This window comes from Pristis pectinata, chromosome 4 (assembly GCF_009764475.1).
Source record: "Pristis pectinata isolate sPriPec2 chromosome 4, sPriPec2.1.pri, whole genome shotgun sequence".
Lineage (NCBI taxonomy): Eukaryota > Metazoa > Chordata > Chondrichthyes > Rhinopristiformes > Pristidae > Pristis > Pristis pectinata.
The window spans coordinates 21,408,955-21,436,412 of record NC_067408.1 but is presented as its reverse complement, the minus strand read 5'-3'; the positions used below and the strand labels follow the sequence as shown (position 1 = coordinate 21,436,412).

General features: G+C 39.0%; 1 protein-coding gene across 3 annotated transcripts in view; it reads left to right on the top strand.

Moving 5' to 3' along the window:
• The window catches only part of LOC127569067 (gamma-aminobutyric acid receptor subunit gamma-2), a 73,650-nt gene that overhangs the window by 12,819 nt on the left and 33,373 nt on the right, over positions 1 to 27,458 (top strand). For all 3 annotated transcript variants that reach the window (XM_052013365.1, XM_052013364.1, XM_052013366.1), the window contains 2 exons: positions 85 to 167; positions 1,644 to 1,781. In XM_052013365.1, the coding sequence (XP_051869325.1) occupies positions 85 to 167; positions 1,644 to 1,781 (221 nt within the window). The remainder of the gene's footprint in view (positions 1 to 84; positions 168 to 1,643; positions 1,782 to 27,458) is intronic.

The following is a 27,458-nucleotide window of genomic DNA, read 5'->3' as shown; positions in this document are numbered from 1 at the left end:
ATTTCTGCTATAATAAGAGTATTTCTGTCAAAATGAAATTGTTCACCCAAATGTTTCACTAAATTGACACTTCACTATTTTTAGGTTGACCATTGATGCTGAATGCCAGCTTCAGCTGCATAACTTCCCAATGGATGAGCACTCCTGTCCGTTGGAATTCTCAAGCTGTATGTATTAGTTCATGACACATAATTTTTTTGGTTCATGATAAATAATTTATCGACAGCTATTTAAAACAGTAATGTTTTCTGTTAGAGCATGGTAGAGTGTTTGAAAGAATATTTTTCCACAATAAAAAGTTGTATCAACACACACAACATGCTGGAGGAATTCAGCAGGTCAGGCAGCATCTGTGGAGGGAAATGAACAGTTGACGTTTTGGGCCGAGACCCTTCATCAGGACTGTTAAAGTTCTGTAGTAACATTTTTATGTAACTAACATTTTCTGAATTAGTTGTCTTCCTACAATCTTTATTTTATTTAATATGGCATATCAGATACTGGCAATGTATGAGAATTGTCATCAATTAGCAGTTTATTGTCTTATTGTTAATTCCAAATTCTTAATAGAGACTCCTTATCTTTGATACACACAATCTCTAGATCTATTTGTCTGCCTTTAGACATGTTCTGTATGTGGCAATCCTAATTATTATATTAGAACTGATTTTAATTGATGTACCTGGTGACACTGGTACAGAAAAAGATTGAAATGTCAGATAGTGGTGAGTTAAGATGGAAGTCATATGTTGAGTGTGAGATCCTGTATGCAGGAGAGTACAGAAAGAGCCTCGGTTCTAAAGGCCATCAGCTCTGCTTCTACAGACCGGGTGCACCACCATATCATGATCAAAACCCATTCACACAATCTCTAGATCTATTTGTCTGTCTTTAGACATGAGAAGATTGTCTAGATCAGATGGACAAAGATACAGTACAAGTGGCAGGAAACTGTTAATGAAATCATTAGGATGTGAATGCTGTTTTGATCTTGGACCTTAATATGGTCCACATACTTTCCCAGCACTAGCAAAACTGAACGCAATAAGGGTCCAGACCCAAATAACCTGTTTATCTAAAAAAGTAAGGATTCCTTTATTTGCTGATGTCTTTGTTTAGTTCTGCCTGAGCTACTGCCATACCTCTGGTCATGGCCTTGCTGATCCTATTTTATGCAAGACCTGTCTCGCCACCAATCTTGACACCTTCCTGTCAGAAGCACCTCATACTTTAGATCCTGCCCAATCAATTCTTGTCCAAGTTAAAATTAACATTGCAGTGATGATAAAAGCAGTGATCCTCCACAAACAGGAGATTGTGGCACTAATTTTCTCAATGCCCAGGCATCAATGTTCTGGGCTGAGTGGCTTTCTTAATACATGATGACATCGTTTAAACCTGCGATTGAAGCTATCTCCCAACTGTCCTCAGAAGAGTCAGAACTTTGCTTCAGGAGATTGTGTCAATGGGATCTTGATCACGATAAGGTGGTGCACTTGATCTCTAGAGAAGATTTGATGACCTTTTCTTCCATTTTGTACTCACTCTTCTGAGAGCAAGACCCTGCACTCAGTATAAGACCACAACTTAAAGAATTAGAAACAGAAAATGTGTTTGTGAACTTACTTGACTCTCAATTCCAGATGGCTATCCTAAAGATGAGATAATATACCAGTGGAAGCAAAGTTCTGTTGAGGTTGGTGACACACGGTCTTGGAGACTGTATCAGTTTGCATTTATTGGATTGAGAAATACCACAGAGTTTGTCAAGACTACTTCAGGTAAATCAGTTTTCTAAAACTCTCTATGAACTAGCAAAATATTTTTTCCCCCCATCGAGGGATCATATCTTTTGAGAAACATGAAAAGAACCATTTGTTTAAATAGATCAGTTGTAACTGAAAGCTTCAACCCAGTGTATTTTTGTGTTTGTTTTTGTACCACCTGTTGTTTGATCACAATTGGTGCTGAATTGGTTCCATTACCATGACTGATGGCACACACATACTTATAGTGTTAGCTGCATCAGGTATGTGCAGTAGGTATGTTATGATCTAAATGAGGATGGTTTCATTCCAGCTTTGCCAAATTGGAGCTCAGCTCTCCAGCAATTACCATGCGTTACTTTGCAAGGCTGAGCAGTGTTCAGAAACAGGAAAGATCCCACAGCAGTTCCACAAAGGGATTATCAATGACTTGTTGGTTAATTGCTGACTGATCTCCACTGAGCTTGGGTTTGAGCAACCAATGATTTGGTGATAGTTAGATGTCTTTGATGATGTGGTCAGAGTCTACCAGGAGTGATGTACCAGGTAGTGAATGAGTTTGTCTAGGCTTCAACAGATTATTAAAGTTCATAATAATCTGTTTCACCCAGAGAAGGGCACATTCACATTGACTGGGAAAATAAAGAGAGTGTATACAATGCAGGACAAGCTGCTGAGAAGAAGGAGGAATTTAGCGAAGCACTCTAGATATGAAGCCAGCTCGATCCAATGTCTTCAGAGTGTAATTGCATCATGTGAATCTCAATGAGAAACAACTCCCAAACCATTCAAGTAAGGATGTCCTCATTGAAATATTCTCCACCATCCAGTCACAACTACCACCTCGGAGTAGAATGAACATTGCATTTCCATTGACTATTAATGTCACTCTTGCTAGGAATGATTTTAAATAGCTGGCGCTATTTTAATATAGTTTTAATATATGGTTGTTTGCCACCCATCATTGCATAATGGAGGTTATGATTGCACTCTAATTCTAAGAGAGATGAGTGTATTTCATTATTTCTTGACAATGAGCAGCAGGCAGAGTGATATATAAGGATTGCAGGCTTTCATACGGAGCAGGGTGCCTTTGATTGCCAGTTTGAGGATGCTACACGTCAACTCAGAGAGTCAGCACTTTAGTTTGGGATTCCCTCGGCTATGATATGGACATGCAATACACTGGGCCAGTCATGATTCCAACATCATACCACAGTCCGCTGTGCAATCTGCATTTGATCCACCAAAACAAACTAATGTGTGGCTACAGGGCAACAGCATGGGTCTTGAGTCGGTGAATCATGTGCTTATAATGAATGGCATGCCACCTCATGAAATATGATAGAACAAACCACTGACAATTGTCTGCTGTCTGGGCAACACTGGAGCAATCTTGCAAATTTCAAGATTGGTAAATTGGTTTATTACTGTCACATGTACTGAGGTACAGGGAAAAACTTTGTTTTGCATGCCATCCATACAGACCACTTCATCACATCAGTACATCGAGGTCGTACAAGGGAAAAGCAATAACAGAATGCAGAATAAAGTGTTACAGTTACAGAGAAAGAGCAGTGCAGATGGACAATAAGATGCAAGGCCATCATGAGGTAGATTGTGAAGTTAAGAGTCCATCTTATCGTACAAGAGGTTCATTCTGTAGTCTTATAACAGTGGGATGGAAGCTGTCCTTGAGACTGGTAGTACATGCTTTCAGGCGTTTGTATCTTTTGCCCAATAGCAGGGGGGAGAAGATTCATGATGGTCTGTTCTGTTCTGCACATCTTCTCCATCATGAAGGCTCATCCTTTGACAACAGCCATAAGCTGTGGAGGTGAATATGGAAGAACGGAGCCTCTTTCCACACTAGTTGCCTGTAACCAACTCTCTTAGCTTCTGTACCAATAAACAGTCCCAATTCCTCATCCACTAAAGGTCACTTTCCTAACTTTCCTCTCCTATGAATCTTCTTAGGTTTGACTTTGCCAGACCAAATTTATAAATAACTGCATGCCAAAAATACAGACAAATGTCAACAAATCATTGACCTCCATTCTTCAGTCTCTGTTTTTCTTTTGTTTTTCCTGTGCTATTGCTGCACTGTACACAACTGTAATTTATAAGTAATTGATATAATAACATGATGAGATGTCCATTTTGAGCCATTCAATGGGCACTGATGTTATTTTGATGCAAATAAATTGGAAACACTGAAAAATGCTGCTTTCTTATAATTTTTTAGAAGACTATATTGTTCATAAATTCATTTAATGAGCCTTGAAACCAAAACTGAAAGATTGTGGGTGGTACATGGGTTAACCTTGAAAAATGTGCAGAGAGGTCACAGCACAACCTCATGCTGACTGCTCATTGAAGGAAGCTCACTTTCCATTAACTTCATTGGTTTTTCAGGTTCCACACATCAGGATAAGATCCAATCTCATTACTTGCAGGCATCAGTTAAAAATAACTTGTACTCCTAACAGTAAGTCTGCATCTTTCACACAGGAAGTACACAGTAGTTGGAGCAGATAAATAAAGTCATGCAAGAAGTGAATCTGATTAGGAAGCAGTGAAGAATTACTACAGCATTGAAGAAAAGGGGTTTCTCAATTTTAATTCGCTAACGGGAGCCTTGCTGGATAAGGTAGAAAGCCTGAGTGATGTTTTGTGCACACATAGGGCTTGGAGGCCCTCCATACACACACTCAGAAGACAGTGAAAACATTAATTGTGTGAGCAATGGAATGAGTACAGACTTGAAATCCTGATTGTCGAGCAGCAAGAAGTTCAGTGAACAATCAAGGCTAGTTGGTGCATCTTCAAATGTCACGTTCTATCAGCTGCATTACAGGTCTCGGAAGCTGCTCAATACTTCATCCTCCCATCACTCACCCTGGCAACAATTTTAATCAATCATGGCTCATTCCTAACTACACACCACACAGTCGGCATTACTTCAAGCCTCACATGCACAATCTTGCAGCTTGCACACATGGCCATCCATTCAACTATGACACTCATGTCAGCCAAACATTTTGCACAACACTCACTAAGATACACACCACTCTTCTGCAGGAGAAATTAGTGCACAACTCACTAGTTTTGGCATAAGGAGACCAGTGATTCAACAAGAATGATAGAAAGAGTGGCATTATTGGTGTCTTCAATGCTATGTCCATGGCCTGCACTTCATGGCTCTGGGTGATAGCAGGGAGGAAGTAATAGAGGCCTTAAAGTGCATTAAGGTGAATAAATCCTCACAGCCTGATGTTGTGCATTCTTGGACCTTGTGGATAGCTAGGGAAGAAATTGCAGAAGCCCTTACAGAGATCTTTGCTTCATCTTTGGCCACAGGTGAGCTTCCAGCGGACTGGAGAGTGGCTAATGTGGTACCATTGCTTAAAAAGGGTAGCAAAAACAAGCCAGGAAACTACAGGCCAGTGAGTCTGACATCAGTGGTGGGTAAATTGCTGGAGGGGATTCTGAGGGACAGGATCTACCAGCGTTTGGAGAGACAGGGTCTGATTCAGGACAGTCAGCACAGCTTTGTGTGTGGAAAGTTGTGTCTGACAAATCTCTTGGAATTCTTCGACGAGGTAACCAAGAGGGTAGATGAGCGTAGGGCAGCGGATGTTATCTATATGGACTTTAGCAAGGACTTTGACAAGGTCCCTCATGGCAGGCTAGTCTGGAAGGTTAGATCCCATGGGATCCAGGGGGAGATAGTGGATTGGATTCGTAATTGGCAGGAAGCAGAGGGTGATGGTCGAGTGTTGTTTCTCAGACTGGAGGCCTGTGTCTAGTGGTGTGTCACAGGGGTTAGTGCTGGGACCTTTGTTGTCAGTAATTTATATAAATGATTTGGATGAGAATATACAGGACATGGTTAGTAAGTTTGCAGATGATAACAAAATAGGTGGTGTTGTAGATAGTGTGGAAGGTTATGAAAAATTATAGGGGGATCTTGATCAGATATGTATGAGGATTGACAAATGGCTTTCAATCCAGATAAATGTGAGCTATTGCATTTTGGGAGATCAAACCAGGGTAGGACTTATACAGTGAATGATAGGACCCTGGGGAGTGTTATGGAACAGAGGAAACTAGGAGTGCAAGTGCATTGTTTGTTGAAAGGGCGTCACAGGTAGATAGGGTGGTGAAGAAGGCGTTTGGTACGTTGGCCTTCACCAATCAGGGTACTGAGTATAGGAGTTGGGAAGTTATGATGCAGTTTTATAAGATGTTGGTGAGGCCGCACTTGGGGTATTGTGTACAATTTTAGTCACTCTGTTATAGGAAAGATGTCATTAAACAGAAAAGAGTTACCAGGATGTTGCCTTGACTTGGGGGCCTGACTTACAAGGAGAGGTTGCGTAGACAAGGACTTTATTCCCTGGAACATAGGAAGAGGTATATAAGACAGAGGTATATAAGATCATGAGGAGCATTGACAGGGTGAAAGCACATAGTCCTTTTTCCAGGGAGCAGGTGCTAGAAACAGGAGGACATAGGTTTAAGATCAGAGGCGAGAGATCTAAAAGGGACATCAGGGGCAGCTTCTTCATGCGAAGGGCAGTGTGTATTTGGAATGAGCTGCCAGAAATAGTGGTTGAGGTGGGCATATTCGCAATGTGTAAGAGCCATTTAGATAAGTACATGGACAGGAGGTGTTTAGAGGGCTATGGGCCAAATGCAGGCAGATGGGACGAGCACACTGGGCAACACTGTCGGCATGGACAAGTTAGGCCAAAGGGCCTGTTTCCATGCTATATGTCTCTATGACTCCATGATAATGACCAGGGGTCTTTTCTTGTGTCAAGCGATCTATTTTCTAATGGATGATTAAGATTCCTGGAGTCCCACTCCAGAGGAATAGTTAGGGCAACAGTTTGTGAAGTACCATCCCTGCTACATCAGTAGTGCCTAAGCTTTTGACTGTAAACTATCTTACCCAGATTGCCACCAACAATGCAAAATGGTATACTCTGCAGCTGACCATTCTAATACTAGAGCTACTCAAGGTCATCCTTCAGAGGCATTTGTAGTCACCTCAATGACACCTGTCAGCCTTCTGGAGCCTAAGCTGCAACCAGTTGACTCATACTGCATAACATGGCATTAGGAAGTAAAGGTGCACTGAAGACAACCACTGAAGGAGTTTATGTCTGGATGCAATTATGGTACAAATTAAATAATGAATTTCTAAATTATGTGTAGAATTTAAATTTTTTTGGTCGGTTTTGTTCTTGCATTATAATCCAATGGATATTTATATGGTTAGTCACAGAAGAGAAATAAGGTGCGAGACTGATGGGAAAAGGAGATTTAGGTTATGGTTGACATTAGTACAGTGGATACTGCATGAATCTGAGGATACTGTAGGAATGAGGACGCAAGATAAAGGATAAGTCATGATCTGGTTGAATGTCAGCAGGTTTAGGAGATTTTATTCCTGCTTCTTTGCTTATGTTTTTGTGTTCTCATGTCTGATATATTTTTGTGTAGTCCTCTGAAGACAAAGAACGTATTTTGTTTTTGGCATTGATGGGCTTCTTGATCTGCGGAATGGAAAAGCTTGGTCTAGAAAGCAAAATTTTTTAATCATTATGTTTTCAACGTGCTCAGAATATCATTGTTAATTTTAGTATGGGTTAAAAAAAAGCCCAGCAACTGAGCATGGAATAGAATTATTATGTTATGAAATGAGTCAAGGAAAATTTCCATTAAGGTACCAAAATACTTCAAGCTCTTTTCCACAGAAATTTTCACAGTAACAGGATTTTATAGAAATACAAACATGTATTTGGTCCATGTTTATACATGAGTACTGTCTACTCATGAGATTCCTCTATGGTAAGTAACAGTTCAAGGGAATCTCATGAATGTCTTTCCTTCTGGAAATGGGGTAATGTGCAGTTATTATCTGATACAACAATCACTAGAAGCCAGTTACGGTTCATTTAATGTTGATCACTGTCATCCCTTTATTAATGCTCCTATGTGATACACATTCTTGGATAGATTATGAGTTTCCTTAAGTGTTACATCCTCTTGGGGTGGCTGCAAGACAATTGCGATTCTCCTAATTGACATTTTCATTGGACACTCTACAAAGTTTTAGTTAGCTGTCAACATGTTGTACCCTCTGGGCTGGTGCCAGTACAGTGATAAACTTCATGAGTTACTTGCCTTCTGGCTACCAGCAATCTTTTAATGGACCTCTTTGACACAACAATGCTGCTGTTACTTCTTGGTATTCCACTGACTAAAGTTTTTGTGGAAGTAGTTGATAACTGGAAATATTTTATGATGGTGACTGCAACCTGATTCCTTAATATTTGGAATGGATTTGATCTTAGTTTTAAAAGTTGCCATCAAAAGATCCAGTCAGAATATAACTATGCAAATCCTTTTCTAAGATTTTGGTTGGTTACTTAAACACTAAGCAGAACACATCATTTCATCTTAACTCTGGTAAATGACTAAGAAATTATGGGCAATAAAATATTGTAAGTGCTGCATTACACCTTGAATTATTTAAATAAGAAATAATGAGAGATGAAGGTAAATCATGAACTCTATTATTTCAACAAGGTCAGTAGATACATTTTACATTGTTAACAAAGGTTATGAAATAATATATTTTTCTACACATACCATTATATAATTTATCAGACTGAGTCAATCAAAATTTGGCACTTTTGCAATACTAAGAATTTAAAAGTAAGCAGGCAATTACATTTGTCCATTTTCTTCAGCTTTCTGATGCAATTCAGATTAAACTCATTATTGCTATTGCATCACTGTTGCTGTTTCAGCCACCCTTTTTCCTTTTTGGTTTCCCTTGGCAGGTCACTACTATATTTCCTTACCGACTTACCAGGAGATCAATTCCAATAAATCAGGTTTCACTAAAGAAAATAAGTTATGGCAGAACTTTTTACTTCTCGTAAGAGATTCTCTGGAAAATAAAGCAATCACTTATCTTAAATGTGAAACATATTAGGTTGAGGGAGGTTGACCTCATATCCAAACTGCATTAGCTGTCCTACCTCTGTGTCATTTGAGTCTTGTGAAGATGTTCATGATTTGGAATTGTCATTTCCTATCCTTGGCATCAAACTTGGGTGTTAACACAGAAAGAAAACAAAACATTTAAAGGCATATTCATCCTATCAACTGTGCTTCCTATGCTGATAAACTTTTTGGATAATTAAAGTGCTTTTATTTTAATGTTAATGACCTGGATTTTGGTGGGTTTTCCTATTGGTTCTGTTTGGAACTACTAGCAATTTTTAACATGAATGCAGAAGTAGTGTGTTTACTAGCAGAAATGTGTGGATGAATTTCCCAGATGTGGGGATTGTAGGGCTGTGGGGGGAGTAAGTAAGAAGAGTAAGTGAAAAAAAACATTTTGACTATTTTGCTTTATTTTAATTATTGAAAGTATTTTAAGAGTTTTCAGTTGATTCCATATTTTTAACTTTTATAATTGCTTAAAATGAATTTTACATTTTTAATAGTTTTTACATGCTTCTAAATGTCAGCTAAATTCAGAAACATTGAGAACTCTCAACAGTTTTCACAGACAGCAAAATTGGGATTGGGAATTTTTGCCATCCAACAAAAGCTTCCAGTGGGATTCTATCAGCAGAGCTTGTTTTAGCTTGCCCAGGTCATCCAATTACATTGTTTGAAGACCTGCTGTGCCTCATGTTCTGGCTTTTGGGCCATCTGGGCCTGTGAGATTAGTCTTCCAAAGTGAGTGAAGATAAACTCGAATAGGAAATGCAGGTGGCAAATAAGAGAAACAGACCATGCTCAGGAGCATCCAAGCCAGTCTTTTTTTTATCTCCAAAATACATAGTCGGATCAGATTAAGCAGATGCAAGCAGAAGGTACTTAGAGAACTGAGTAAAATGCAAAAGGTGGGGGAGTTAGCAAGAAAGGTAAAAGGAATTAGTTGACTGCTCTCTTTTTGTTCTGCACTACTGTAATTTAATGGTCAGGTAATATGCACAGTCAAGAGCAGAATATTGTAGACTGAGAGAGCCGAAATAAAATATTTATACTTAGTTAAGAGTGAGTAAAAAGAATGGAATCAAAAAAACTATGGATGCTGGAAATCTGAAACAAAAACAGAAAATGCTGGAAAGGTGCCAGTTGTGGAAAGAGAAACAGTTAACATTTCAGGTCTGTTAATAATTTTATTTTGAATGAAAAGAATTACTTCTCTAGTTTGGAGGCATGATTTCTTAACAGTTGAATTGTTTTGTTATTATCACTTTCATATTTGTTTAAACATGACAATAGATTCAGTGAATAGATTAGTTTTAAACTCAAACAAGAAAGCTGCTTCTTGATTAATTTTATTGGAATTGTTGTTTGTGAAGTGTCACTGCAGTGTTATGAGTGTGTGGTGCAAGGGAATTCAATTCATGTGCAAAATGAAGCTGAATCACTGTGTTGCTTTTGACTACTCCAGCATCAAGCCTACAGCACAGAGGCCTTTTGGCCCACCTGGTCTATGCTAGTGCTTATGCTCCACATGTGCCTCTTTGCCCATGTGACTTAAGCTTACCCCTCAACATTTACTTCTATTCCTGTTTCCCCCATAGTTTAAATGCATCAATACTACTTTTGCAACTACTCTCTGCGATGTTTCATTTTCTTTCCATTCTCTAGTTAAGAGGTGTCTCTTAAGTACTTTATTGGATTTATTGGGGGTTGCCTTAATGCATGGCTCCTTATTTTGGATTACAACACATGCGTGGTTACACAAGAGATTCTTCAGATGCTGGGATCTGGAACAACATGTGTGGTTTGTTCCTTTCTTTTGCTTGTTTAGGAATGCTTGACGTTCTATCCTTTCCTGCAAAGTAGTAGTTGCTTAATGTATCTGCCATTTCCATATTTTCACTTACATTATAAATTTAACAATTTGAAGCGGACAACATTGATCCTCACCCGTCTTTTCTCTGTAATATAATTATGCATATTTTTGAGTATACTTTGTTATCCCCTTACAGGTTTCTTTCCAAATTCACTTTTGTAGCTTTTAATAGTTGATCATCCTTTTTGTTCATTGTATTTCTCTCAAGTACCAAGATCTGTGCTAGTATTTTTTCCATTTGTTTATGATTCTTTTAATTTTATGTTGCCCCTTGCCTCTTTGGCAAATAGAGCTCTTGTACTTTAAGGGTAAAAGCTGGTGCTTTATTACATTATTCATTGAAAGAATCCCACTTTTTTTTTCACCTTTGAATTTTACTATGAATGTGATTGCATTGAGGCAAGCCTTATGTAAATCTAACATCTTAGTAGTTGATTCATATTTCTTCTTTTGCAAAACTGCATAGAACTCAATCACATTATGAGTGTTAGTAAATAAATGTTATCCCATCAAGCTGTTTAATTTATTTGGCTTATTATTCATTTCTACTTTAATATAGCCTGGCAGATTGTTGGTTCTAGAATGTATTGCTCCAGGTAATAGTCTCGAATACACTCAAGAAATTCATTGCTTTTTTGACAGGAATTAGTCTACTCAATTTGTACAGAAGCTAAAATCTCTTATTATAACCACTCTGCATTTTTCACTTGCTTCATCAACCTTTGCATTTTGCATAGTGCCACTTACTAGTTGCTACCTGGATGTCTGTACACAATGATCCCTGTCTTAAATCCTTTTCTATTTCTGAAGTCTGTGTATGGTTTGTCCTGCCACCTTATGCCTCATTAATGCCCTCTCTCATCCATAATAACTAAGGCTGTTTCTCTCCCCTAACATTTTCCCCATTTTCCCCATAGACCTCATAAATTGTTAGAAAGTCCTGACTATCTTTTAGCCATGTCTCAGTAATGGTGAGAATGTCAGGTCCTACAGGTTGACTTTGTTCAATTTGCTCCTTTAGTTTTGTACATTTTATAAATAGTTATTTGGGCCACACACAATTCTATCCTGCTGCTCTAGTGATTTATGCATGGATTTGTTGTTCTTATCCTCCTGATTTCATTAATTTGCATATTTTACTTTTTCATTTCCCTTTAAACCTGAAATAGAATTTCTGAATTATTTTTCTGTCTTTCTCCTGAGCTTTATTCCATGTTCAGTTTAAATTCCTCGTGGCTTCCCTACTTATCCTTTCTGCTAAGATATTGAATCAAGCCTGGTGCAGCTACAGTTAACAGTACAATTCTTCCCTATCCCAATATTGATGCCAGTCTTCTTCTTGTTAGGCAGTTGCTCAAAGGCAATTTACCTCCACTCTAGTTTTATGGGTCCTGATGTAATTAATGAGATCAATGTAGGAACAACAGACTCTTCCACAGATGGGGAGCTACCACATTACACTTACCATTTCTGCCCCCCCACCCCCTACTCCCCATCCCCTCCACTCACTCTGTATGTTATTGGTCACACCATTCCCATTTTGACTTTGTATAAATGACTTGCATGAGGATGTGGAAGGGTGGGTTAGTTAGTTTGCAGATGACACAAAAGTTGGTGGTGTTGTGGATAGTGTAGAAGGTTGTTGTAGGTTACAACAGGACATTGATAGGATGCAGAGCTGGGCTGAGAAGTGGCAGACAGAGTTCAACCTGGAAAAGTGTGAAGTGATACACTTCAGAAGATCGAATTTGAAGGCAGAATACAAGGTTAATGGCAGGTCTCTTAGCAGAGTGGAGGAACAGAGGGATCTTGGGGTCCACGTCCATAGATCCCTCAAGGTTGCCGCGCAGGTTGATAGGGTTGTTAAGAAAGTGTATGGTGTGTTGGCCTTCATTAGTCGGGGTATTGAGTTCAAGAGCTGCCAGGTGATGTTGCAGCTCTATAAAACTCTGGTTAAACCACACTTGGAGTATGGTGTTCAGTTCTGATTGCCTCATTATAGGAAGGATGTGGAAGCTTTAGAGAGGGTGTAGAGGAGATTTACCAGGATGCTGCCTGGATTGGAGAGCATGTCCGAGGATAGGTTGAGCGAGCCAGGGCTTTTCTCTTTGGAGTGAAGGAGGATGAGAGGTGATTTGATAGAGGTGTACAAGATGATAAGAGGCATAGATCAAGCGGACAGTCAGAGTCTTTTTCCCAGGGCGAAAATGGCTAACATGAGGTGATTGGAGGAAGGTATGGGGGAATGTCAGAGGTAAGTTTTCTGCACAGAGTGTGGTGGGTGCATGGAACACACTGCCGGCAGAGGTGGTGGAGGCAGGTACATTAGGGACATTTGAGAGACTCTTAGATAACCACATGAATGATAGAGAAATGGGGGGCTATATGGGAGGGAACGGTTAGATAGATATTAAAGCAGGATAAAATGTTGGCACAACATTGTGGGCCAAAGGGCCTGTACTGTGCTGTAATGTTCTATGTTCTATGTATATCTCTGATGTGCACTGACATCTGGAGCAAACTGTCCAAATACTCCTCCATTGCACTTATAAGTGTTACAGCACAGTCGGAGGACATTCAGCTTATCGAGATCATGCTGACTCCTATTATAGAAATTAAATCAATCCCATTCCCCAGTCTTACTGCAATTTATTTTCCCTTAACTGCCTATCCAATTATCCTTTTAAAGCACTGATTGATTCTGTTTCTACCACCCTTAAAAGCAGAGAATTCCAGATCATATCTATTCGCTGAGCAAAGAAGTTTTTCCTTGGATTCCAATAGTATCTTTTGCCCAAAATTTTAACCAGTGCCCTCTGGTTCTTAAACAATCCAGCAGTGAAAACAGTCTCCCGACACGTGTGTGTCTCAGTGCCCTCAACTCACTTCTCTGCTCAATGGCTATAAGTCAGAGAGATATAAGGGGAGATCTCAATAGTCGAGAGGTTTGTCTGGGACAGCCCAATTCTCGCAAGCTCTTGCATACTGCAGTTCAATCAGCTTTGTCCCTTATTATTTAATGGCTATATTTTAGTCTGCTGCAAGTTTGTTTTTTAACACCAATTATTCTGAACACTAAAATGCTGGACAATATTTACCTACTGCCTGAAGCTTATAAAGTTGACTACTAATAGCAGGACAAAATACCATACATACTCTTTCTGTACAATGCCTAATGTTACCAGATTCTCAATTTTGCACCCTGCACACTGTGCAATCTGTTTGCAACAAGTCTGCATGCCCATCTGTGTATACTCCAGATTTCTCCAGTTCAGTATTACTATGCTTTCATTGCAGGGAGTATTCATTATAGTGGTTATATTATTTTTGAGCATTGCTTCACAGGGAACTGAGTTCTGAATACATATACCTTTCCAATTGATGCATCTACTTTTGCAGTATAGTCGCACAATTTTGCTGTCATTTGACACAACCATATCTCCAGGAATGAATACATGAGTTATCAGTTTATTGACACTTTACTTCTCCCTCTCTGAAACTCCTTGTTTCCTTTGGGGTAATTTTATGCTTTGGGAATAATTGTTTGATCAGCAATATTATGATTGCACTGTTCATTATAGCACTGTAACCAAAAGCCAAATATTTTGGTTCTATAATGAGATGCTAGCACAGCAGAAGTGCCTCAGAAAGCAGAGGATGCATCAAAATAAGTCACTGTCCTGAGAAGCCTCATTAAAGAGTTGGTGGTATCACATTTACTTGTAATATAAAGTGGGTGTATAATGAAGCCACTATTATTACTGCCAGCTTTATGGTGAATGTAACTGAAGCTCTTATAAAAATAGGTCTGGCAGTTCATCAGTTGCTTTTAACTGTTTTGTCAAGAATTATTTAGTTGACATTCCCAAATTCAAATCAAAAGATTATGGATTGAAAAGCAGTTAGAACAGTATGAATCTGATATATATGTTTGCATTTTAAAAAAAGGAAAACCTGAGGTCCCTCCATTAATACCACACAAAATTGCAAAAGTTTTGCTGCTGTATTATCAGAAATAGGAGTGATCATTTAGTTTCTCAATCCTTTTCCACCATGTAAATAGGTTGTTGCTGATCAGTACTTCAGCCCTATTTTGACCCATCTGTAATCCCTATGGTTGGATACCCTGATCAAATCAAATTTCTCAATGCCAGGTTGGAAAGTCTTCATTGACGCAGTACCACAACTTTTTCCAAGAGAATGAAGCAATTTTATGACTTCATTCCTGAATGGCCTGGCTCTGCTTTTAAGATTGTGCTTTCTTGATTTGGATTGCACAGAGGAAATACATCCTATCTACCCTATTGGATTCTGTTATCATTTTAATCACCTTAATTGGGTAAATTTCTTGTACTTAATTGTATACAAGATACAATACAAGCATAATCTTTTCCCTATTCAACCCTCTAACACCTGTATATTTTGTCAATCCCTCTCAAAGGATAATATATTCTTCTTCAAGTCTAAAGAAAGTTTCTCCCTTTGTGATTCTGCTCACATGTGATAAAGGCCAACATCCATGAGCCTTTTGATTGCATTTTGTTCCTGTCCACTAGCTCTCTGTGATTTGTGTACGTGGACAATTTAATCTTTCTGCTCCTCCACTGTTTCTACCTTCTCACTGGTGAGAAAATCCTCTGATTTGTCTTTCTGGGTTTAATGTAAACGTACTCCTGGTTACTCACACCGAATATCATTTCTAATTCATTCACTGAATCTGTCCAGGTTTCTTTGTGTTTTTTTGTTGAAATCTGCACTAGGAACTGTACCCCCAAGTTGATATCATCTGCAAGCTTGTTCATGTAACTCTCTTGCCTAGAAACTGATATGTGCAGAAGCATTGCTGTGCAACATGCTACTCAGAGAGGGCAAAGAAAAATGTGGCAAGTCCACGGTTATATCTGTGTGGTTAGAGAGAGTGCAGGATAGAGGACTGGCTCTTGAGGTCCCAGATGAATTTTGGAGATGGAGTAGAGGTGGGTTGAGTTCTGGGGGAGGATGGGGTAGTTATGATAAGACATTGAAGCTGGGGAGATGCTGAACGATTGGAACCTGGGAATAGTGAAGAAGAAGAGATAAGACAAGATATCTTTATTAGTCTCATGTACATTGAAACACACAGTGAAATACATCTTTTGCGTAGTGTTCTGGGGGCAGCCCGCAAGTGTCGCCATGCTTCTGGCGCCAACATAGCATGCCCACAACTTCCTAACCCGTACGTCTTTTGGAATGTGGGAGGAAACCAGAGCACCTGGAGGAATCCCACGCAGACATGGGGAGAACGTACAAACTCCTTACAGACAGTGGCCAGAATTGAACCCGGGTCGCTGGCGCTGTAAAGCATTATGCTAACCGCTACACTACCGTGCCTGAAGAGGGAGGGAAAGGGGTAGAGGGGAGGGAAAGACAAATAGAACTTGTCAGAGATATGGGCCTGGAAGGCTTCCCAAAGATCAGTGCCTGCTATGATAACAGCAATCAGAACAATGCAATGTAATTTTGTCAGCAGTCTTGTATGTTGCACAGGGTGTGATATCAACACATGAGCGAATGCAGCTGAAATCCTCTCATCAGAGCAAAGGTGAACTGTGACCAGAAATGCCCTATCACATTTGAAGTGGCTCAATTGGACTATAAGACATAGCAGCAGAATTAGGCCATTTGGCCCATTTCCAATTCACCTTAGAAATCGTCACAATTGCATTCCCCTCCTAAAATATGCAATTTTCAAATGTGTTGCACTAAAACAAAGCACAGTGCATCTAAATTTCCATTATTTCATCAAATAGTGTGATATATACTTTGAAAAGATTGGTTGCCAATACAGGTTGGTGGGAATCATCGTTGTCACATCCTGGGTATCTCTGATTCTGATTCTGCAATAAGTGTGACAATTGCCTTCAGTTCGTTCTGGCTTTCTTGCTTTTATTTTCCTTTAATTCATGCTAATTATGTAAATATTCTTATTTTGCGATTATTCTCCTCTACTACATGAAACTGGGATTCATGTAACTTTAAAATCATCAGTATTTGATTACAAGCCAATTCATAGTATTCAGTAGATTAACAATACTGTTAAATATATTAGAGTGACCAGGGCAAATCATGACAGCACATCAAGTAAATATTTAGAATCTCAAACTGATCTTCACAATAATCCAGATAAATCATTACCGTAACCACTGACATGAATTACCCTCAGTGGGAACATTCACAAGGATCATGTCAAGAATCCTGATGATTCAAGTTCATTAAGTTTTTTAACATAAGTTCATAGTCTTAATGAATAGTTCATGACTTTGGTAAAATTTTACAACTAAGTAAATCTGCAATTTAAACTAACAGTTGCAGCCTTATACAAATGTTTAAAATTTAAAATCTGATGAATTCCTTGAATAAAATAACTTTACTGTTCTAAATATTGAAGGAATATGTAACATTGATATTTATTTATTTTGATTCTAAATCTATTTTGCATTTGCTCCCAAGTTTTAACACAATGCCTCGTGATCCTTGCAGTTAATTTAAGTGCTAGCCAGAACCAGCAAGTGGTGACTATTGAACTACAGACCTGTCATTCTCAACCCATCCAGTTCATTTATGTGCTTCAGGGAAGGAAATCTACCATGCTGACCCGGTTTGACCTATATGTGACTCCAAAATTTAGCAACCTTATTCACTGTTGAGGAAATATATGAGGATGTTGCTGGGGTTCAAGGGACTGAGTTATGGAGAGAGGTTGAGCAGGATGGGACTTTTTTCATTGGAGTGTATGCTAATGAGGGGTGATCTTACAGAGGTGTATAAAATTATGAGGGGCATAGATAGGCTGAATGCACAGTCTTTTTCCCAGGGTTGGGGAATTAAGAACTAGAGGGCATAGGTTTAAGGTGAGAGGGGGGAAGATTTAATAGAAACCTGAGGGGCAATGTTTTCACCCAGAGAGTGGTCAGCATATGGAATGAGCTGCCAGAAGAAATGGTTGAAGCAAATACATTAACAACATTTAAAAGGTACATGGATAGGAAAGGCTTAGAGGGATATGGGCCAAATGCGGGCAAATGAGCTTAGATGGGAATTTTGGAGAGTATGGACTATTTGGGCTGAAGGGCCTGTTTCCATGCTGTATGACTCTATGGCACTGATTGTTGTTATTAAATTTGTTCAAACCATTGAACAGACAAGAACATAGAAGCAGCAGTAGGCCACCAGGCTCCTCAAGCCTGCCCCACTGTTCAATATGATCAGTATGATGCTGGCCTCAGCTCCTCTTCTGTGCCAGTTCCAAATGACATTCACTTCCTCAATCTCGCCGATATTTAGCCAGCTCCACCTTAAATATATTAAATGATCTGGCTACCACCAGGGATTCACTACCCTATGAGAGATTGGTGATGAATGGGATTGATATTAATGAGGTTGCAAACTGATTTAAAGTGACAAAAAATCATTGGGGCAATTGATTAATTTTGGATATGTGGAGCTGATACAGCAGCGTTCAACACCAACAGTTCTACTGTGTGCCAGGCATTAACGTCCCTTTACACACCTTGTGGCTACTATTGTAAAATGGGTGACACTGGCAGCCTTTGCATTAGCAATCTACTAAATTCATTATGGGCTTGGATTAACATTAATAGGTTCTTAAAAGCTGAACACTGTCTGTTCTCTGTGCCAGTTTCCCTATGGATTTTTCCGATAGGCACTTTCCATGTTGTAACTATGGATATCCCTCGCAGTCCCTTATATCTTCAGGATATTGGCATGTCCAACCAACACATTGGTTGAAGGATCACTTACGGATGTCATCTATCCTGCCAAAAGCAGGGTTCATTGTTGGGTCTTACATTAATTAGTAGTAGGAGGAAAAAGACAAAGAATAATAAAAATCATGAAGCAGATAACGATGCTGAAGTAAATTATAAAAAAAGAATGGGAAGTGTCTGACAGCAGGAATCACTGTGACATGGTTAAGGCTTTTTCCAACATCATAGAAGAAGGAATTGACACAGAGAAGGGTACATATGAATAGCTTAATGGAAATAAGGCAAAAACGTGCAGGCATGAGTTTTACACAGTATAGCATGGTATGGAGGGTCTAATGCACAGCATTGCAAGAGGCTGCAGAGGGTTGTAGACTCAGCCAGCTCCATCACGGGCACAACCCTCCCCACCATCGAGGCCATCTTCAAGAGGTTGTGCCTCAAGAAGGCGGCATCCATCACTAAGGACCCTCACCATCCAGGACATGCCCTCTTCTTGTTACCACCATCAAGGAGCAGGTACAGAAGCCTGAAAACCCACTCTCAACAATTTAGGAACAGATTCTTCCCCTCTGCCATTAGATTTCTGAACAATCCATGAACCCATGAACACTACCTTGTTATTACTTTTTTTTGCACTATTATTTAATTTGTAATTTATAGTAACTTTTTGTCTTTGCACTATACTGCTGCCGCAAAAGAACAAATTTCACATCATACCATGATAATAAACCTTATTCTGATTCTGATTCTGATCTTATGCGAATGAGCAAGTAAAAATATTGTGGCAGTTGTAATGCTTTTAATAATGGGGAATTTTGTAACAGAGAGATTAAAATTCAATGAAGTGGAAGATGATTTAATTTAGATTCAAACATGTGACTTTAAGGTGAAGACGATAAGCATTTGGCAAAGTTATTGACCACCAAGGTAAAATCAGTTGGTATAGATTATTAAAGCAAATGAGAACACTAAAGCTCAAAAAACAGGCTACTAACTCTGTCTGATTTTTAATTACCTGGAACATAAATGAAACAATGTACATTTCTCAGGTTAAGGACAATAAATTCCTTAAACTGGCATAAAACTATGACATAAAAACAATATATTACGGAAATGGCTATTGTATCATTAATCTGGAAGAGAGAAAGGTTGGACTTCAGGAAGCACTTGAACTCCATGTGATGGTTTTGACTTTGTATTAAGGTAAAATGGTAGCGAAAATAAAACATACCAGTATCTAGGAAAGCTCATGAAAGGGCTGAAGGCAATCATCCAGGAGGTGAAATAAGTGTTTACCTTTACTCATTTATAGGTGCAGTTAGGTCAACTTTATTTGTTCATCTCTGTGTGGCTTCTGAACCATATTGGTGGGTTTGGAGTCATACATCAGCTAAACTGTATAAGGATGAAAGATTGCTGCCTTTGGGGTGAGGTTAGTGAATTAGCTGGCTTTTTTCAACAAATCAATAGTTTCAAAGCTACTATTACTGATATAGTTTTACATCTAAATGTGTTTAATTACTTTAATATAATTATGGCGAGATTTGAATTCTTGCCAGCAGACCAATAGCTCAGGCTTCTGGGTCTAATCTAGTAACTGAGCTACTACCCTAAGACACTTTGGTGATAAAACAGGACAAGTACATCCCTACCCACACTGCAGCCTTGATGGTGAAGTTAGGATGTTTTGGGATTTGAATCCAAGAATGATGTAGATTTTATTTCCAAATGAGGATGGTGTTGTTCCCATGCACTTGAATACTAAGAAGGTCATTAGGAAAGAAAAGATGAATTATGAAAGGAAGTTGGCAGATAACATTCAAAAGGATGCTAAGAGTTTTTTTAAATATATGAAGAGTAAAAGAGAGACACGGGTTGATATAAGACCAATCGATAACGGTGCGGGAGAGATTATAATTGATGATAAAGAGATGGCAGAGGAACTAAATGAGTATTTTGTATTGGTCTTCACTGTGGAGGACATCAGCAATATACCGTATAGTCAGGGGTCTCAAGGAATGGAAATGAGTTCAGTTAAGATTACTAGAGAGAAGGTGCTAGGAAAACTAAATGTACTAAAGACAAATAAGTCTCCAGGACCGGATGAGGTGCATCCCCGGGTTCTGAAGGAGGTGGCTTTAGAGAATGCGGAAGCACTGGTGATAATTTTCCAGGAATCGATAGACTCCGGCATGGTTCCGGAGGACTGGAGGGTCGCAAATGTAGTTCCGCTGTATAAGAAAGGTGGGAGGCAGCTTAAAGGAAATTACAGACATATTAGTCTAACATTGGTGGTGGGAAAGTTACTAGAATCGATCCTCAAGGATGAGGTTGTGGAATACCTCGAGGTGCAAGGCAAGATAGGTCCAAGCCAGCATGGTTTCGTGAAGGGAAGATCCTGCCTGACCAACCTATTGGAGTTTTTTGAGGAAATCTCAGGTAAGGTGGATAAGGGAGAGGCTGTAGATGTCGTGTATATAGACTTTCAAAAGGCCTTCGACAAGGTGCTGCACAAGAGGCTGATTAATAAGATGGGAGCTCATGGAATTACAGGTAGGATATTGGAATGGGTGGAGCATTGGCTGGTAGGCAGAAAGCAAAGGGTGGGAATAAAAGGATCCTGTTCTAGTTGGCTACCGGTTGCTAGTGGTGTTCTGCAAGGGTCGGTGTTGGGGCCGCTTCTTTTTACTTTGTGCATTAATGATTTGGATGATGGAGTAAATGGTTTTGTGGCTAAGTTTGCAGATGACACCAAGATAGGTGGAGGAGTAGGGAGCATTGAGGAGACAGGAAGGTTGCAGAGAGACCTAAATAGTTTAGGAGAATGGGCAAGGAAATGGCAGATGAGATTCAATGTTGAGAAATGTGCCTTTGTACACTTTGGAAACAAAAATAAATGGGCAGAGTATTATCCAGAAAGGGAGAAAATTCAAAGTACAGAAGTACAAAGGGACTTGGGGGTCCTCATGCAGGATACCCTAAAGGTGAACCACCAGGTTGGATCGGCAGTAAGGAAAGCGAATGCAATGTTGGCATTCATTTCGAGAGGTGTAGTGTATAAAAGTAGGGAAGTGTTGATGAGGCTCTACAGGGCACTAGTGAGGCCTCATTTGGAATACTGTGTGCAGTTTTGGGCCCCATATCTTAGGAAGGATGTGCTGATGTTGGAGAGGGTTCAGAGGAGATTTACGAGGATGATTCCCGGAATGAAAGGGCTTACATATGATGAGCGTTTGTCGGCTTTTGGACTATACTCACTGGAGTACAGAAGAATGAGAGGGGACCTCATAGAAGCATTTAAAATGTTGAAAGGACTGGACAGAGTAGATGTGGCCAAGCTGTTTTCCTTGGTGGGTGAGTCCAGGACCAGAGGGCACAATCTTAGAATTAGAGGGTACTGGTTTAAAACAGAGTTGATGAGAAATTTCTTTAGCCAGAGGGTAGTGAATTTATGGAATTCTTTGCCACGTACAGCAGTGGAGGCCCGATCATTGGAGGCGTTTAAGGGGGAGAAAGATAGTTATCTAATTAGTCAAGATATCAAGGGATATGGGGATAAGGCTGGAAATTAGGGCTGGAAAGGAATAGTTTTTATTTTCTCTCATGGACATTCCCCCATTTCTCATTTCTTTTCTCTTTTTCTTTTTCCCTTTCTTTTCTTTGGTGCAGACTCAATGGGCCGAATAGCCTACTTCTGCTCCCTCGTCTTGTGATCTTGTGATCTAATAAAAGAGCGGAGACTTCTTGCTCCAATTATATAAATTCCTAATGACACTGTCTCAGGAATATTGTCAGCAAGTCCAGTCTCCCTCTGTAAGGAGGGGTATATTTGTGAGACGGAATACATCAAAGACTCACCAGATTAACTCCTGGGACATCTATTGTATGAGGAAAGATTAAACGGACTGGGCATATAATCTCGAGAGTTTATAAGAATGAAAGAACCAGAGTCATAGGGGGAAGGCCATTCAGGACATAGATGAGAAGAAAGTTATTCATGCAGAGGGTAGTGAGTCTTTGGAATTCTCCAACCAAAGACTGTCAAGGCTCAGTAGCTGATTATATTCAAGACAGTGATTGATGGATTTTTAAATATTAAGGGAATCAAAGGATAAATGGTTGGAGCAGGAAAGTGGTGCTGAGGTAAAAGTTCAGCTATGATCTTATTGAAACGTCAAGCAGGCATGAAGAGCTGTTTGGCTGACTCTTGTTTCTTATATTCAAGGTGGTAGAGGTAATGTGCTGTAGACATGCTTTTTCAAAGGCCTCAGCAAGTTGCTGCAATGCATTTATTTAGAAATTACACATCTAAATTATTGATTTCGGTTTCACAAATTGTTGTGATACAGTTTGAACTCACAACTATAAGATCATTAGCCCAATTCCTATTCCAACAGCATAAAAATTGTTGCTGCACCAAACATATTAACTGCAATTAAGAGAATAAAATTGGGAAATGCAGGAAATATCTGTAACTTCTAAAGAAAAGGCAGAGTTGAAACAATTGAATCATGAAGTCACACAGAACAGGATGTGACCATCTATTGTATTTTCCTCATGCAGATATTTGAAAGCTAGACAATTAGTCCTGCACTTTTTCCACAACTATGCATTTTTCCTTAACTATTAAAATGTTTGCAATGGATATTAGATCATATGAAAATATTTTATGAATGTTTAATATTAGAATTTTATTATGAATACAAACCTATGAAGCACGAGGAGAGGTTTGTTTTCACTATGAAACAGACCTAGAAGAAATCTGACAGAAGGTTGAAAAGAGTGAAAGCTTTTTATTGAGCTTGTTAAGGCAAAATGGCATATTTCAGAAGAAAAATTTTCACAAACTATGTAGAAATATGTTGATGTAATGAATAGTATGAATAGAATAATAGCGGATGTGTTACACATTATCACAACAAATAGTACAAATAATATAATAGAAGAGATGGGCCTCCATTCTTCAGAGTTTAATAAAAGCAAGAGGAGTTTTGTGGTTTGTATTGTATTCTCAAAAATTTCTGTAATTTATGGCATGGAAACAAAATAATTGAATATACAACACATGTGATTTTTGAGATTAGGGGATTCCTTTAGTTAAACCAGATAAAGATATGATGGATGATTGCAGAAGGCTGATAAGGGGTGGAGATGATCAACTTTACAAAGGTGATTGTAAGCATTTGTAATGGAAATATGAGTTCATAAGTTCAGAACATACAGGTTATGAATGGTGTGGTTTAACCTGAGTACGTGGCTAGTAAATGTGTAAGGGTATTTTTTGCCAGGGACTGCAGGTGATCAGTTTGATCCACACAATGATTAAAGGAAAAACTCATTCAAGAATGGATTTTGGACAGGAAGTTTAAAAATTTGTAGGAATGAGATTTTAGGGGAGGTTGTTTACAGGTAAATTTGGTTGTTCTCACAAAGCATAGGGAAGCCATCACCATGTCAGCATATGGGACTGGGATTACCTGGTAACAGTGTACCACTTGCATCCACTGCTCTCCTACCCACTAGCTTCAGATTTACCTGGAGTGCATGTCTTAGCAACAACTTCCTGAATACACTCTGTATCTATACACATATCAGCAACAGCTCTGTGCAGCACTGTACCTTCCACTTGTTCATGGAAAGGTCTACCCATGGAAATACGTTGACAGCCAACTAAGCCACAACTATGCTTAACAGCTATCAAAATTGTTAAAAAGTATGAATGCATAAACACATTCAAAAACTATTAATATCAATCACTATTGAAAGAGAATGAATGCATATTATTTTTAAAGATAAAAAATTGAACACTTCAACATCAGCACACACTTGAAACAATTAAATGCATTATTTAACTCAATTCATTCAAACAATGAAAATGAACTAAAATTTACTTTTTCATTGAAATGGATGGTGTTGCTGAATCTGCAGCAGGTTTAAGGTGAAATCTGGTGTCAAAGGGCTGTCAGGAAATCACCAGCAAGAACCTGTCACGAAGTTTGGGACTGTTTGTGATGGTGCAGGAGTCTGAAGGTGCCTGAGATTTGCAGAGGGAAATAGCAGAAATTCCATGCAGGAAAATCTGAGCCATATGTTGTCAGGGATTAATATGTTGAAGAGGAAAAGGAGTCCAAGAAGGGATCATTGGATATCTTCAGAAGAAATATTGTGAGGGTGGGAAAATGAGTTGCTAGAAATGTTCTGGTGCAAGTGGATACGTGAGAGTCATCTGAAGAGAGAGCAGCATCATATAGCTGAACAAAGAGTTGTGATATTTGAGTAGACTGGTGTATTCAACTGTGTTCTACGCTGAAAAGCAGAAACTCAGAGCATAGACAGTTGTTATCCCACAGCCATTTCATGACATAATTTGTCCTGATGTGTTGGAAGAAGGTTCTGCTGGTTATAAAGCTAACCAGACAATGTAATTAGAAAAGATCTCTCAGAACCAGCTCGCTGTCTTATCCTGTTGAATTCTCATTGGGATTATAATGGGTCTGTCAGAATTCTCCAGGAAATTTATGTTGTTGAAGCTTTGTCCCAATCGGTATCAAAGGGACGTAATTACTCTTTTTGCAGGAGGGTAGAGTATTGTAACAGCAAAATGTCATAAAATACAGAACAAAGTTGTTCTTAATAAATAGAATTTTCTAAAAATACATCTCCTAGAAAAAGAGTTGATGTTTAAACTTAACATAGTATGAAACTTTTGAAATCCCCAGGGCTGAAATCGTGGCCACGAGAGGACATAGGTTTAAGGTGCTGGGGAGTAGATATAGAGGAGATGTCAGGGGTAAGTTTTTTACTCAGAGAGTGGTGAGTGCATGGAATGGGCTGCCGGAAACGGTGGTGGAGGCAGATACGATAGGGTCTTTCAAGAGACTGTTAGATAGGTACATGGAGCTGAGTAAAATAGAGGGCTATGGGTAAGCCTAGTAATTTCTAGGGTAGGGACATGTTCGGCACAGCTTTGTGGGCCGAAGGGCCTGAATTGTGCTGTAGTTTTTCTATGTTTCTATGTCTATGTTTCTAAAACCAGATAATGCTGGAAATACTCAGCAATTTAGCCAGTATCTGTGAAGAGAGACGAGTTTTATCCTGATGTAAATGTTAACTCTGTTTCTCTCTGTACAGAAACTGGCTGATCTGTTGAGTGTTTATGGCATTTCCTGTTTTGAAATAGACTTTGTCTGGTGTGCAGTTGCTAACACTGTGTGACAACTCTATTGGATGTGTGTAAAGCAGTTGTAAGAGTGGATAGCAGTTGAAATTATAATGGTGAATCAAAGTTTGTAAGTCATGCTAATACCACAGCTTGTTTTTAGAAAAGTACTGTGAAATCCTTCAAACCTTATGACTATGTTTATTCTAAGTTTATTTTTTGACAGGCATGCCTTATAATTATATAAAAAGGCATTTTTTCTAAAATTATCGTACAGATTAGCTCTGAGTCACAAAAACACAAGCAAATAAAGATTTATTTCCATATGTGAAAACTATTTTGCACTGTTTTCTGAGTCTAGATTTACCACTTCAGTCAAAGACGCAGAATGAAGACTTTCATCATTCACTGTCACCATCAAGTCAGGTGTGCATTGGTGTTGACTGAAATGCTTTACAGCAATGTTTTTTTATTTGATACAGAAGGATATTGTTCAGCCCATCACATCCATGCTGACTCAACAGAACAATCCTATCAAACCCATTTGTGAATTGGCTTTTGATTTAAAGACTCCTTCAGAGGGGCGCAATCAATAAAAATGGTTAGCAAGCTAGAGAAGGAAATAGTAGTTGGCCTGACAAAATGCTTGGTTAAAAATTAGGTTTTTTGATGGAATTTGAGGACAAGGTATTGACTAAAATGTGTTTATTGGGAATTATCTCAATACTTTTCTCCCTAAACCCTAATACCCTCTCCTTTCTTCTTTTGTTCTTTAACCTCTGCCTCAGAAGAATGCTCCCCACAGTATTTTTTATCACTCATGATGACTTCTCTGTGAATTGTCCACCCTATCTCTTAATTATAGAGGAGCTGGGCCAGAACAGCAAAACTCATAACACAATCTCAATGAGAATGGTGTATTTTTTGCATAGAATTTCATTTAGGATCCAAAGATAGAGAGGTAGTGGTCCAAACAAATGCATTATGTCAACAAAGTAAGTAGACCATATTGAAGTAGTGTGAACTTATGAAACAATGGTTTTTATTTTGTGTACATATTGCTGACTTGCTCTCCACTCCAAATGAGCAGATGTCTATGTTGCTGAAAGTTTGAAGAACCACTGGGTCAGATCATGCTTGACCTGGCCCACCACCTGCGCTTGTCATCCACCCTTTCTCTGTGTTTGAAGTTACTCCTTACAGCCCTTCAGGCCCAATTGTCCTGGAGCTTTAGTTGATATGGCTATCCCATGAGGTGAAGCGGGCCACGAGACGCAACTGAGCATCAGAGGTTAGACTGCCCTGCTGGTCTTTTGACAGCTCACCATTATCAGAGGTCTTTGAAGATGTATTTAAATGCCTCTGATCTTCATTCAAATAGATTTAAATAAGTTATACAAATAAAAAAAAATGCAAAAAATAGTAAAAATGAAAACAAATTAATTTAAAGATACTTTTAACTGTTAGAAATTAAGTGAAAGCATTAGGATTCAGCAAAAACAGTTACCTGCATTTACCTTTTCAGTCAAGGTTGGCAGCCCGTCCACCTGTGTGACATACATCCGGCCTATCAGCCCAGGCCATTTATGCCCGGTGTGCCGGCATCTGAAATCTGTCTCATTCCTGACTTGCAGTGTGCAGGTGTGGAAGTCAGGAATGAGCTAACCTGTGTGCAGTCACCTTGTGGTTCACTACAGATTCAGCAAGTGAAGGTCAGCATGATCCAACCCAGCACTTGCAGGAAATAAATAAGATGTGTGACATCAGTTTTAACCACAAATTTAAGATGCTGATCATATAAAATGGCTGCTCTCTCAAAATTAATCTGTGAGAAATTCTGTACATCTGAAATTGATATCTAACAGGTG